A 14,870-nucleotide genomic window follows, 5' to 3' on the forward strand; every position below is an offset into this window, starting at 1 on the left:
TGGATTATCAACTCAAATAAATCAATGGATAAGAAAGTTTTTTAGCACACCGTCTCGCTTAAGATATAATACTGACAACGCAAAACAAAAAACTACAAAACGAAGATAAAAGCTTCTCATAAAATAAGTAACAACTTCATCTATGATGAAAAAACAAGAGGTTTTTCTTTGCAATCCTGTCATCGAATAACCAGTTAGTCAATAAGCGACCATACTGCCTTGATGTTAGAAATCAAATTAGTTTATACTGTGCACTAGTTGGATGTATCTTGTAAAATCTTCATACAATGTTTAATTTCGCTCCTTCACGCTTGTTGTCATTTGTAAAGTCGACTTGACAGTTTGCTCGAATTACCGACGCGAGCTCAGTTTACAACGTTTACGACCACTTTTACTCGGAAAAAAGATTAACAGCTATGTTTTCCCTGGAAATTGTAAAAAGCACTGTTTAATTTACTCCTTATTTATTTACTCTTTATTAAAAATCCTTAAGAATGTAAAACGAAACCTTTAAAATATGAAATGAAGAAATGATTTGATTCGATTTCAGAAACATTTATAAATCGACATATATTTATTTTAGCGAGTTAATAAATGACAAAACATCCCCATAATTTGGTAAACTGGAGGGGTTCAAATTGCCCCGCCTTCCGATACCGTCTGTCATTAATACTCGGAATATTTCAACTGCTTCACTTGTAATTACAAAACTTTGCCCCGTTTAGTTGGTCCCGGAAATATATACCACCCTTATGTACCTATGTCGAATATTTAGCGTCACGAATAAGATATTTGGATTACAGTTTAAAATTACTTTCTATAAGTGCCTACTTAAATATTTGAGAAAATATATGTTATAAAATCTACCTACTAATAATAATTCATAGCGTTTACACTATACGGTCTACACTCATAATAAATATTTATCAAAGAATTTGGGTAAATTGATGATAAAATAAAAGCATGTCGAGGTAATTTTTTTACAATCAAGTAGTGTATTTTTTAAATAAAACATTTTACAATATTATTTTCACTCCAAAAAATAATATTAATATCTGTCTAAACACACAAAACAAAAGTTGCAATACAAAAATAATTGCGGCGTAGCTTAGTCAGCTCATAAAATTGCATTCAGGTCACAAAAACAAAACACACCGTACATTTACCTTTAGCACAAACGACGAAGTGCATTAAACAAAAGCGACATAAATTCCATGCAAACACCTTAACCTGTAACTTATACAACGATAATTGGAATTAATGTGAACCGAATACGCGCGTGCTATAAAATATCAAGTGGTGCAATGCATCGCTGAATTGTGTGCGCTAGAATACTCTTTATTTTGGGGATGGTAAGGGGTAAAGTGGCATGGCATTACCGATGCATAGTTAGGCTGTGTGGCGGTTTGAACGTGAATGTCAGAGGTGATATGATACGAAGGCAGGTGCGTCTGTCGCAGGCAGCTGCAGGACGAATATTTACAATTGCATTAGCGATTTCGCTGCTCCTTTTTCCTATTTAATTTAATCGTTTGAAATTCCGCGATCTTTGCGAAGTTGTTTTTATCGTTCAAAAATGTTATTGTAAAAAATTTAAATGAATGAACAAAATTACTGGTGGACGGAAAATATGTTGAAAAAATTTATAGACACGCACCCTTATGTACACACCCTACATACATACTCTACTGCAATAGGTATCTAGGTTTAATCCACACGGTCATTTCGAAGGTACATTGTGTACAAAAATATTTCTTCAAAACCTTTGCAAGTATGTAAGTAGGTTTTATCTTTTCTTATCTAAAAATTAAATAGGAAACATAATATGAAAACAACATAATCGCGCGTTAACATAATCGCGCGTAACAAAACATTCATCTCGCAATATGCCTATGAGCTACGACAAAAGGTCCAAAAGTAAGGTCCAAAACAGTGGGTCGACACTTAGAACATCGTTTTGGTTAGGATTCCATTATCAAGCAATTTTAAACTTCATTCAATTGACATAGAGTTCAAATTATTTTGTACTTTTCCAAGACCTAAGGGCGAGTCTGGCATGCCAACATTTAGAAAAAATAAAAATATTTCTAATGTTGGCCATTCCGATGTAATCATATAATAAAAGATTTAATATTTTAGTTTTAATTATTTACTTTTATTTCTTCTTTTTTTTAAACCTTATTTTTGTACATTTTAATTTTAAGCTAGTACATTTATAAATTATTTCTTTCTTTCTTCGATTTCTTGTCAATGGTTAAGACTTAAGCATAGACAACGTCTTGATGTTGATTCGTTGTTTGTAATTTGAATTCAAAATGGCGTTTTATTTTGTTTTGGTGGAAGTTAAACAAAATTTGTTCTTCATAAATCGTAGATTTTGTTATTTACTCAGTTAATCAAAGTGTACATTAAATTTGTTAATTTGTAATATTTCTGCCAAAAGTGAAAAAAGAAGAAAAAGTGTTATGTGTAAACAATGTTAAAATCTTTGTGTGTACATAATAATTATTTGATTTTGCAATATGTACCCAATGACTGTTCCATAAGGAAGATAAAACATAATAATTACATAACAATTTATGAGAAAACTTCTCTATTACGTCATGTTCTGGCTGTAGAATCAATTGGAGAGATACCTATTATTATGTCCAAAGAAAACAACGGCTTCTTCATATACAATTCCAATATGGCGATCCGAACGGCAACGATATATTATTGGTATCGAAATTTAGAACGAGATTTTAAAATAGAAATCCCGCAAAATATTTCAAGGAAAAGTATAAAATGTGAATCTAGTTGTATTTGTATTTACATAATATTTAAGCCGTTAGCCGAATTAACTCCTACATGCCTAAATAAAGATATTCAGTAAAATTCAAATGGAATTAACCATTTTTGCTGATTATAGTGAGTTTAAATATTATATAAAAATGTTATTATATAATTAATATTATATTATAATAAACTTATTGATCTACATTGTTGGTGTTTTATTTTTAATTTCCTATAAATTTGAAATTTGAATAAAGATGAGAATTAGTAGTGATGTTACGCAGCATCGAAAATTTTATCGATATCGATATGAAGTTTTATCGATAATTTGCACTCAAAGAGACATCACTAGCACGTCAACTTTTAAATGTTGGCAGCAATGTGTGTCATTTTTGACGTAAGTGAGCTTATGTTGGTATATAAGATTCGCCCTTAGCCAATACATGCATATGTGTGCGTGAGCTCGAAATCAAAGTACTGAGTGCCGTCTCTTACTATATTACTTGCTCTGTGGTCCAAAACTCCAAACCCTTTGTGAACGTGAAGCCATTTTTTACAACCCACATTGCACATGCGGTTGTCAAGTCACAGTTAACCTACTTCTATCTAACCACCCATATCGATAATTACATTAACCGACGCTATGCATTCACATCTCTCGGATCAGGTGTGGCCGAAATGTTGATCGATCACAAATCCTCACTTTACGACCATTTTATAGTTCTTATATTTGTTTTATGGTTGAAACTTGAATCGGAATGAGGTGTTGTAACTATTGATTTTCTAATCAGGGATTACGGTTAAAGGTCTTGACTTCAACAAATATGCATAGCTTTGGGTAATGATAGATATATTGTATACCTACAAGGAATTTTTACATTTCGTACTATACACATAGACAAATTAGACTTTATTACCTTTTTAAATGAAATTTAAACGTCGAGTAGAATTGAAAAATGCCGAAAACTTCATGTTTGTATACGATCTAATATCTATTAAAAAATAACATTCATATACAGAATTGAAAAACCACATTTTTTTAACAAACGCTATTATAATAATCAATCCCGTCTATAATTATGTAACTTTTAAGTAGAAGATCCCATACATTGCATACCATCCATCAGTGCTATATGCACGAGCCGAGGCACATAAAATAAAAACACAAATATAGTTGAACGCCCATCAATGCTCCGGTGACTCAATACCTGCTTGGACCACGGCAACATGGTATAAATATAAATCGAGCAATAAAATTATTATTTGTATCTCGATAGAATAACTTTAGGACATTCAAGAAAATAACTAGATATTTATTATTTATGTGTTAATTCTCCATTTCTCCGTTTCATTGCGAACTAAATCCATCGTTCTAGTACGTATCTACAAACAAGATATCTGTTACTGCATTACCCAATCAATTTCCATATCCGACAGCCCAGTAAAACGCAAACAGCACGCAACAATTTCCTTCGTGGAAGAACATTGCCTAAAAGCATCAATTCAGTTGCATCAAGAACCGTTCCAAAATCAAATCACGTTATGCATTTCCCGGGCCGCGCAGGGCCAATGCGCCCGCGCACGCTTCTAACGCGGGCGCGGGGGGAGACCGGTCCGCGCGCGGTGGTATGTAGCCGTCTGCCGTTGCACTCAGCTGACACGGCACAAATGCTTTTAATCGATGTAGAGAATACAAGCACACTTAATTTCTTTGTTTTATCAAGTAAAATTTACAATTTAACCTTGTAGCATGAATAATGGAATGTGTAGTTTTTGTGCGAGCTGTTTAATTTGAAATTTTTAATTTATATTTGCATTTTTATTTATAAGTTTACAATGGTTAATTAAGAATACAATATAAAAACCTTTCAATTATATTACGATTGTATTCTATAAATTTATACACTAGGTAAGGTATAATAATTGTAACGGTAGACAATGAAGAAATTATAAGTAGCACATTTGGTATAATTATGTAACGCCCATACCAATACCTAAAGAGAATTTGTTAATAACCAAACATTTTGCGCTCACTTCTCATGAAATTCTGGCCCGAGAGCAAATAGTCCCGAGTCAAATGCTTGGTCATGATTGCTGGCGCTCGATCGTATCGTCAATAATTATAAATATTATAAACATATAATATTTTGTCCGTACTTCACACGATACCTTCAAGTTTTCTCATAACGAGCAGTTAATGACCGTCACAGTTCGTGTAACAGCAGCGAGCCGTTACCACGCGGCCATCGTTCGACCGCAAAGATACCATATTATTTTCAAGCCATATCTAAAAATCCAATTCGCTATCGACGTGCATTTAATTATGTACCTGTTTCTTTCACTTGTTACATTCGTTATAATTACTTCTGGATCTTACGTTAGTCATCGAACTAATAGTTTGACCGAATGACATGACATACTAAAGTCGATTAAAAAGATAATTAATATATTCACATTTGAGTGATCTTTCTAATTATATTCCAATCACCTCACACCATGCCATATTTAATGCTAATGATTACAAAAACAAGTTTATTTATAAACTACATAGAATACTTTATTTGCATATACGGTAACCAATTAAGGTTTTTAAGATGGAAAATTCTCTAATCAATATTACTTACATGAATTACCCTAGTAACGAGAAAAAAATGCTTTACTTATTAAAGCAACTAAGAAATATGATACCCGACTGTAATGATGGTGAAATTAATGACCCGTGCTAAGTAACAAGTTGCCCGCGTATATTATATTACGCTAACGTGTTGTGAGAAGTACATACTTCGTGTTACAACTACACTCATTCTACAGAATGTCTGTGGAGAGTGACCGATTCCCAGAACGTCATGTATTTTGATGCGATAATAACGCGAAAAGCCAGTTTTTCATCGAGACATAGTAATTTTCAATGATAATACGAAGAGATTTATTGCAAATAAAAACCAGTTAATTTCATTCTTTAAAAGGGAGTTTTCTTATCCTTTACGTAATCATCAATATTTAACATCAATGAATTATAAAGAAAACATGTAACATATCAAACTAGAATCACGTATATAATTATAAACTTAGTATTCTATGTTAAATATCATATGACAAACCAACATTTAATTTCCAATAACATCGAGGATATTAAGCCAGTGGCAGCTACAGCCCACAGCGCGTCTCAAACCCGTTCCTCGCCCGGTTAGAAGTTCTAACTTTTTATTTTACCGCGCACCCTCCACCTTAGCGCGAACCCATACTATCCTTGTTTTGTTTCGATCGGAACTTTCGCACCGGAGATACAAAAGCTTATGGACGTTTTAGCGCGACGAGTCAACTTTAACATCTTGTTTATTACGCTGTAAAAATTATTCGTTAATTGCATATATTACACGGCCGATGTGTGTGGTCAGTCGTTTGTTCTGATGAAATGAGTCCGCTGAAATGCATTATGTAGGTACAATGAATCGCTGTTTCTTTATGAGTTAATTGAACATGAATTATCAAATTTTGGAGTACAAAATTAGTGTACATATCAATTCATAATATTTTAGTGTCATGACTAAACAAAAGTTATGCAGATATATAATTATTTTGAATTATTCATTTCCATAATACTCGGGTACCACCAGAAGGACAGTACCCGGATCTTTGGAAGGCTTACGTGGGGACACGGATCCAACACGCAGAGGCCCTTTCGAGAATTTTAATGTGTTATGGGACACCAGCCGCAGCCTGCCCATGACTGCACTATAGAGATACAGCCCTAGGCAGTCCGCGGCCGATGTAGGACTATTGCAGGATATGGAAATTTAATAATTGGGCTATGGATTGGGATGCTAAATGGACTGGTATTGGGGACTATGGGAAACTATGGGAAACTATGGCACCTGCCTTTCTACTAAAAGAAAGTAAAAATATGTTGGCAGGTGGTGACTCGCCCTCTCACTGTATTATTATTATAATCTGACGCAGTCACGTAAAAAACATCATCCAAAAATAAAATATTAAATTGTTATCTGGTAAAGACTATACATAATATCATCATTAAATGTAAACTTATCTAAGAAACTCCTTCATCAAGATGACCATTCATTTCAGTTAAAAAATAATCTTATAACGTAGACTGCCTACGTAAGAGATATTACGTTAAACTGTATCATTCTATACCTATATATTTTATTATTTTGACCACTGATTTCTAGAATATAACTTTATTTTTTTCTTATGCCCTTGATAGCATGGAAATTTAATGAACAAGACCGCTCAAAATTCATCTAGGAATATCTATAAAGGTTACATTAAAAACACAATGCAACAGACCTATCGTATTTGCACATTTCGCAATAAAAAGACCATCAATCATACACAAATCACGTTGCTAATTGAACACAAATTGCGTTTAGACATTGCACTTTAAATATGCAAGCAAGCGGGCAAGTTTACTGACCCACGGTAATTTTTCCGTCAACAAATCGAACCGACTACACGCAACCACTGGGAAATGCATCTACATAATAATTACATACGTTGCACTTGATGTAATTACGCCCGTATTCCTATCTGCACTCCGCACTAACAGATATTAAAATGCTATTATTTTTTTCCATTATAATAGCATTTTAGAGCGATTAGGATCGGATAGTAAGTGAACTACTGGATGTATAGAAACGTCAATTATTAACCCGCATACAGACGGAAACGTAAGTCGTATGTTGTATTCTTCTAACTGTTAAAGGTCTGAAAGCCTATAATTATTATCAACATTATAATCGTAACGATATTGTACATAATAGGTACATAATATGTATCTATACTAATATTATAAGAGGAAAGGTTTGTATGTATGTATGTATGGTTTTCACGCATAAACTACTGGACCGATTGTGATGAAATTTGGCACAGACAATCTTTTGGACCCTGAGAAAGAACATAGGCTACCTTTTATTGCGAAATATGTACCACGGGCGAAGCCGGGGCGAACCGCTAGTATGCAATAAATTTATGCAAATATATTAGTAAGTATGTTATTTACAAGATTTAAAAAAATACCTAGGTTAATAAAATAACTTTTTACGAATTTATACACTTCTAATAAAAACATTAAAATCCATACAATCTAAGTCCATACAAATATCAATCGCAATTAAATACCAAGCATGTAATTAACTATGTATATGTAGATCAATAATAGATATTGTTTTAGTGATTATTGTTAGAAAGCCATAATAAGAACAAAATATGCTGGCTAATGCCATATCTACTAATAACAATACATAGAAAGTTTAGAACAGTTTATACTTTATAGCACAAGCAATTCATAATTAGTATATATGTTTGTTCATTCTTAAAGCTTCACGCGTCCTACGTACATTATTTGCTCGTAACTAAATCAGTATGTTATAGTAGGACGCGTGAGAGATTAATAATTATCCCACACCATAAAAATATATTATAACATTTGGAATCAAAAATATTTGCGTATTTTTTAAGCTCATGTTTTAAAGCACTATGCATTACATCACTACTTAAAAGAAAATCATGCAAACCGAAGCAAAATTTTAAAGAGAATAATTTTAAACAATTAGACTTCACTAAAACCAGAAACAAAATCCATTTACAATATTAATTTGAGAATTCAGTCTAGAACATCCAAGTTAGCTATTCTAAAAATAATTAAGACACTAAATCTACCAAACAAAAAACATGAAATTAATTCTATGAAAAGCATTTATTTTTATTTTTACACCCATATGAAAACAATTTAACTAAATAAAGCAATTAAATGTTAAATAACTAGTTACTAAATGTATTAGAAAAGTGGGCCCGGGCCTCTCCTTTGTTATGATTGTGATAATCAATACATACCTATAATAATCTATACTAATATTATAAAGCTGAAGAGTTTGTTTGTTTGAACGCACTAATCTCGGGAACTACTGATCTGATTTGAAAAATTCTTTCGGTGTTAGATAGCCCATTTATCGAGGAAGGTTATAGGCTATATTTCATCACGCCACGGGCAACAGGAGTGGAGCCACGGGGGTGAAACCGCGCGGAGCAGCTAGTATTCTATAAACATTCAAAAAACATTTAACAAATCTATTCATATACATAATTAAGTATTTATTGAAAAATATATGGGCAGTAGAATCATCTTACGCATGAGATTTAGATCAATATAATTATGACATTACCCATAACATGCTTATTTTTATAAATAACTAGCGACCCGCCCCGGCTTTGCACGGGTGCAATGCTGATACTAAATACACTACAGAAAAACTGTGAACGTTGTATATAAAAACATAGCGGCCCGGCCGGCCGGTACCGCCGCAAACGCTACGTCCCGCAATTTTTAAATCTGTAATATCTTCGAAAATATTCACTTAAATCATACGGTGTAAAGTGCCATATAGATCTATATTAAATGAACAATGTATTCAAGGTATTTAATTGGTTAAGGATTAATGCTGTATTGGTGAAAATCGCTTCGAAAATTAGCTATTATTTGTCGTAAAAAGTAAATGACAAAAAAATGTTATTGTGGGTTATCCATAAGAGATAGACATATACCATCGCGGACTTTTCTGTAGACCTTTTCAATGTGTATAATACTTAGTACATTATTTTGATAAAACTCGTAGGGTTCAGCCTGCGTTTGCAATATAAGCGGAAACAATGTAATTTTTTACGACATCACATTAGAAACCTCAAAAATAACAGTACTTCTCCACTATTTAATGGATGTTATTATACATATAAACCTTCCTCTTGAATCACTCTATCTATTAAAAAAAACCGCATCAAAATCCGTTGCGTAGTTTCAAAGATTTAAGCGTACAAAGGGACATAGGGACATAGGGACAGGGAAAGCGACTTTGTTTTATACTATGTAGTGATGAAGTCGAATAACTATTGGAAATGAAACACCGAACTCTATGTTATAACTTATACTTATATGTATATTAAGTAAATTTGGTAAGCAAGTTAGATATCCTGTAAGCTTGTTCCAACTATACTATAATATACCTATGTTATCAAGTAAATGTTTGACCTACATAAGTCCACTTGAGACATTATCTATACCCATATCAGTTACTATGGAACTATGCCCCAATTTGTACTAAATATCCTACTAATATTACATTTGTGAAGTTTATATTTGTATAGCTACGTTAGTGTGGCTATAGTTGAATCAGGGAACCACAGAACATATAAAAGAGGTATATGTTATGAGATATATGTTCTATGCAGGGAACAGTACAAAAAAAGTTCAAATTAGTTTAAGGAAAATTTTGGTGAAATCAAATTTAAAATTTACTAAAGTTGATTGCCAAAATTACATGAATAAATAATATGTACCTAATAAATAAACATAAGGAATGAAATAATTTAGGTGCTTCTGTGATCCACCAGACCAAGACTTTTTGACCACCAGAAATTGTCTTAAGGACGCTGTCACAAATCTGCGTTACTCAAATTTAGGTATCTAACGACGTAACTTTGTTCGCGGCAATATCACGCTCACGTAAACATAGCGCATTCCATTTTATAGACCATCTTCATACTTGATATTATTTTTAATTTTTGATATTATGTATTTTTATTGAAATTGATTCCAGAAGATTACTAGGAACTTTAAAAATTCATTTTGTTACTTTTATTAGTAGGTACGATCCTAATAAGTATGTTAGTATATTCAAACAACTTAAAAAAGTGTGACTATTTTACATCATTATTTCATTGAATAATAATCTATGAATTGTATACAATATCAAAGCTTTTTAAGAAATGTAGAATTATTATCATACATATGATGTTACCGGCACTGTATTAAATCCGGCATTGTATACAATTCTTAGTAAATGTATGTTATTCCGAAAAATAGTCGGAATGAAATAAATTATAGGTATTCGTCACATAACACATTACCTAGGATACTCTTAAATCTGAACTTTTCCTACGTAGCAAACACATTTGCAAGTGTGGGTAGTTTTTGGGGTAGCTATTAACCAATATGAGGTCAAAACTAAAATCCAAGATGGCGCCGACGAAAATTTTACATCTTTTCGTCATGGGTGTCATTTTCAAGGTTTTGGAGTAGCTCTTAACAAATATGAGGTCAAAACTAAAATCCAAGATGGCGCCGACGAAAATTTGACTTTTTTCGTGATGGGTGTCATTTTCATGGTTTTTGGGGTAGCTATTAACGAATATGAGGTTAAAACCAAAATCCAAGATGGCGCCGACGAAAATTTGACTTTTTTCGTGATGGGTGTCATTTTCATGGTTTTTGGGGTAGCTATTAACGAATATGAGGTTAAAACCAAAATCCAAGATGGCGCCGACGAAAATTTGACATCTTTTCGTCATAGGTGTAATTTTCTTAATAATAAAGAAGTAAACTAAAATAAAATAACAGATTTTCGTCGGCGCCATCTTGGATTTTATTTTTGACCTCATATTGGTTAATAGTTACCCCAAAAACCATGAAAATGACACCCATGACGAAAAGATGTAAAATTTTCGTCGGCGCCATCTTGGATTTTTGTTTTGACCTCATATTAGTTAATAGTTACCCCAAAAACCATGAAAATGACACCCATGACGAAAAGATGTCAAATTTTCACCGGCGCCATCTTGGACTTTAGTTCTGATCTCATATTGCGTAATATCCACCCCAAAAACCATGAAAATGACACCCATCACGGAAAGATGTAAAATTTTCGTCGGCGCCATCTTGGATTTTATTTTTGACCTCATATTGGTTAATAGCTACCCCAAAAACCATGAAAATGACACCCATGACGAAAAGATGTAAAATTTTCGTCGGCGCCATCTTGGATTTTAGTTTTGACCTCATATTGGTTAATAGCTACCCCAAAAACCATGAAAATGACACCCATGACGAAAAGATGTCAAATTTTCACCGGCGCCATCTTGGATTTTAGTTCTGACCTCATATTGCGTAATATCCACCCCAAAAATCATGAAAATGACACCCATCACGGAAAGATGTAAAATTTTCGTCGGCGCCATCTTGGATTTTATTTTTGACCTCATATTGGTTAATAGCTACCCCAAAAACCATGAAAATGACACCCATGACGAAAAGATGTAAAATTTTCGTCGGCGCCATCTTGGATTTTAGTTTTGACCTCATATTAGTTAATAGCTACCCCAAAACCATGAAAATGACACCCATGACGAAAAGATGTAAAATTTTCGTCGGCGCCATCTTGGATTTTAGTTTTGACCTCATATTAGTTAATAGCTACCCCAAAAACCATGAAAATGACACCCATGATGAAAAGATGTAAAATTTTCGTCGGCGCCATCTTGGATTTTATTTTTGACCTCATTTTGGTTAATAGCTACCCCAAAAACCATGAAAATGACACCCATGACGAAAAGATGGCAAATTTTCGTCGGCGCCATTTTGGATTTAAGTTTTGTCAAATTGCTTTACCCCACCAATCCGTTCAACAACCCATAAAAAAAGAGGATCTCAGTCAACATAATTTTTAAAACATAATTTTAAATTACAAATAACTGGAATATGAAACTTATACAGTTTACTCTTATAAAGTATCAAATATTTCAAATCACGAAAACGACAGTATACGCACAATAATCTTTTTCTAATTCGTTTTTATTTTTGGGACGAGGAGCGATACACCCGTCCTTCCAAGAGCGCTTCTGAGCGCGGTCTGACGACCCGCGAGAGCAAAATGTATGAAGAAATCGACAAGTATTTTTAATTTAGCTTATAATTGAAATAAAATTTTGATTTAGATACAAAAAAATTATCACAATCTATAAAGGACTATATATCCCTCAATAATTTATAGGTAAGAAGATAGATTAGCCTTTTTATTTTCTTAAAAGTGTACCGGTTTAGACCCCATTTTTTTGCATTTTATGCGATCATTGTGCTGGGAAAATCGTATTTCAGTGACAATTTTGTATGACGTCGTACAATTTTTATAAGATGATCGTAGAACTGAATATATTATCTTTAAATTAAGATATTACTTTGTTCTCACGTGTAAGTGCTTTGAGTTAAAATTGTACCGTAAAATAGCGGTTTTTGTTAAAAAACTGTTATAGCACCCTTAAGATAATATAATATAAAAAAGAGTTATAATAAAAGCTAAGATCCATACTAAGATCTAATAATAATAATACAAAGACATAGGTTAACTTATTTATTAAGTTACTAGCGGTCCGCCCCGGCTTCGCCCGTGGTACATATTTACGTTTTCTCTACGTAAAAGCCATCCTCGTACTTCAAGGAATATAATAAAAAAAGAATTATCGAAATCGGTTCAGCCGTTCTCGAGTTATGCGCTTACCAACACATTATGTGATTCATTTTTATATATAAGAAGAAGATAATGTAAATAAAGCTAAGAAATAAAGAATATTGTAATTGTATGTTAATACTTAATTTATATTTTAAACACTTATAAATACTTCCTAATTAAGAAATAATCGAACACTATTTTATAATATGCCTAAATATTAAAGCAGGCTCATATGAAAAAGAATGTTTTTATAATGAAGATTGAATTATTAACTTTGTAAGCATTCAGAAACAACAATTCATTAGATAACATTTGTGGGCTTTCCTTTTTATTATGTACAAAGGTAGTTATTATCCTTAACATTATCCTCTGAAGAATACAAAATACAATCTCAATGAATACTCATATCAGGTAATTACCCAGATTAAAGTAGGTATGTTCATTAGATAACATCTTTGCATAAAACAAAAAAATAATTTTTTATCATATCAACTATTTCGCGTCGTGTGATAATGACCAAGAATATATTGAAGTCAAGTTCAAGACGCGTTGCCTTGAATTATCACGAATTTGTGTAACTAGGTTTTTATGTAATCTTCATTTTTCTTATAGCCGTGCTAATTTATTGTATAAGTTGCTATGTACTCGCATCTTATATTATATTTACATATTTGCGTAAAATGAAGACGATTTACTTTGTCAAATACGTAGCGATAGGTACCTACCTACTTAGTTTCATTTTTTTGGTTAGACGGTAGGTACATGGTAGGTAGTTAGGTATTACGAAATATAATTGAAACGAAGTTGTTAACGACTTTTTAAAACGACGAGTTTAATTCTGAAATGTAGGTAAGTAGTCTACCTTACCTATTTTAATAATTGAGATAGGTACTTAATCATATTCGGAATTACATCATTGAAATAATCAATCATTTTCTTCTGGAATAAATTATTATTATAGGTAGTTGTGTTACATACCTATTTGCTTAAAACAAAATGAGAATCTTGTAAAATTTGTGATTGTTTAGTTGAAGTATTCTAGAAGCGTTCCCGAGGAACAAGAACTTTGGTCACGCTTTACGGACGTTTCAATTTCAATACAAGTAGATAGGTCACTATAAACTTTTTGAATAACATCGAATCATAGTTCATACGCAATAACTTTATAAGTGAATACACATCTTAAATCAAAATAGCTAACATAATTCTTACTGCCTATGACCGCGATGTACGGATGCAGTTAGAGGTCTCTAGCGGGCATTCAACCGAAATAGGCCTACAACCACGCAACACGAATACTTACGGAGCTCGTGAGTCGAAATGGCCATGACATCGAAACCAGCACAACAGCCTCCGGTCACTAGAACATTGACTTTTTAACATTTCGACACCTATCAAAACAGTTCTTCCGAAAAGTTAATTTATCAATAAAAACAAATTGTACAGTACCTGTCAGAAGACTCGGAGCTGTCGTATCGGTCGAAACATCTTTTCTTCCTATCGTCACCTTCCTCGACATTGGACCCTGCAGTTTTTTGGGAATTCGGTGCGGCGACCGCCGCGGTATGATTGGCGGCCACGCCGAGCGTCTCACTTTTTTCACACGATTCACTTTTATCAAGTTCAGTAAAGAACGATAACTTCACTTTGTCGCGGTCTAGAGTCGATCCACTGCACTTTTTTATGTCACCACAGGATGGGTCGGGCGCGGAAAAAGTTAATTCATGCATTTGTTTCGGGCCGGCGCGATCCTCGGGCGACCCATCCGCCATCTTTGAGCGCACGAGTGTTTTGTCGCGAGTT

General features: G+C 33.2%; 1 protein-coding gene across 1 annotated transcript in view; it reads right to left on the reverse strand.

Annotated features, from left to right (window-relative positions):
* jing (AE binding protein 2 jing) overlaps window positions 1-14,870 on the reverse strand; it is a 134,408-nt gene extending 119,538 nt beyond the window's left edge. Inside the window, exon 1 of the mRNA XM_090110479.1 lies at window positions 14,517-14,870. Coding sequence (XP_089966605.1) covers window positions 14,517-14,839 — 323 coding nt within the window. The 5' untranslated portion in view covers window positions 14,840-14,870. The remainder of the gene's footprint in view (window positions 1-14,516) is intronic.

Source organism: Colias eurytheme, chromosome 15 (assembly GCF_061535395.1).
Source record: "Colias eurytheme isolate Ceu_HAF_F1 chromosome 15, ilColEury1 Martin Lab GWU primary, whole genome shotgun sequence".
Taxonomy (NCBI): Eukaryota; Metazoa; Arthropoda; class Insecta; order Lepidoptera; family Pieridae; genus Colias; species Colias eurytheme.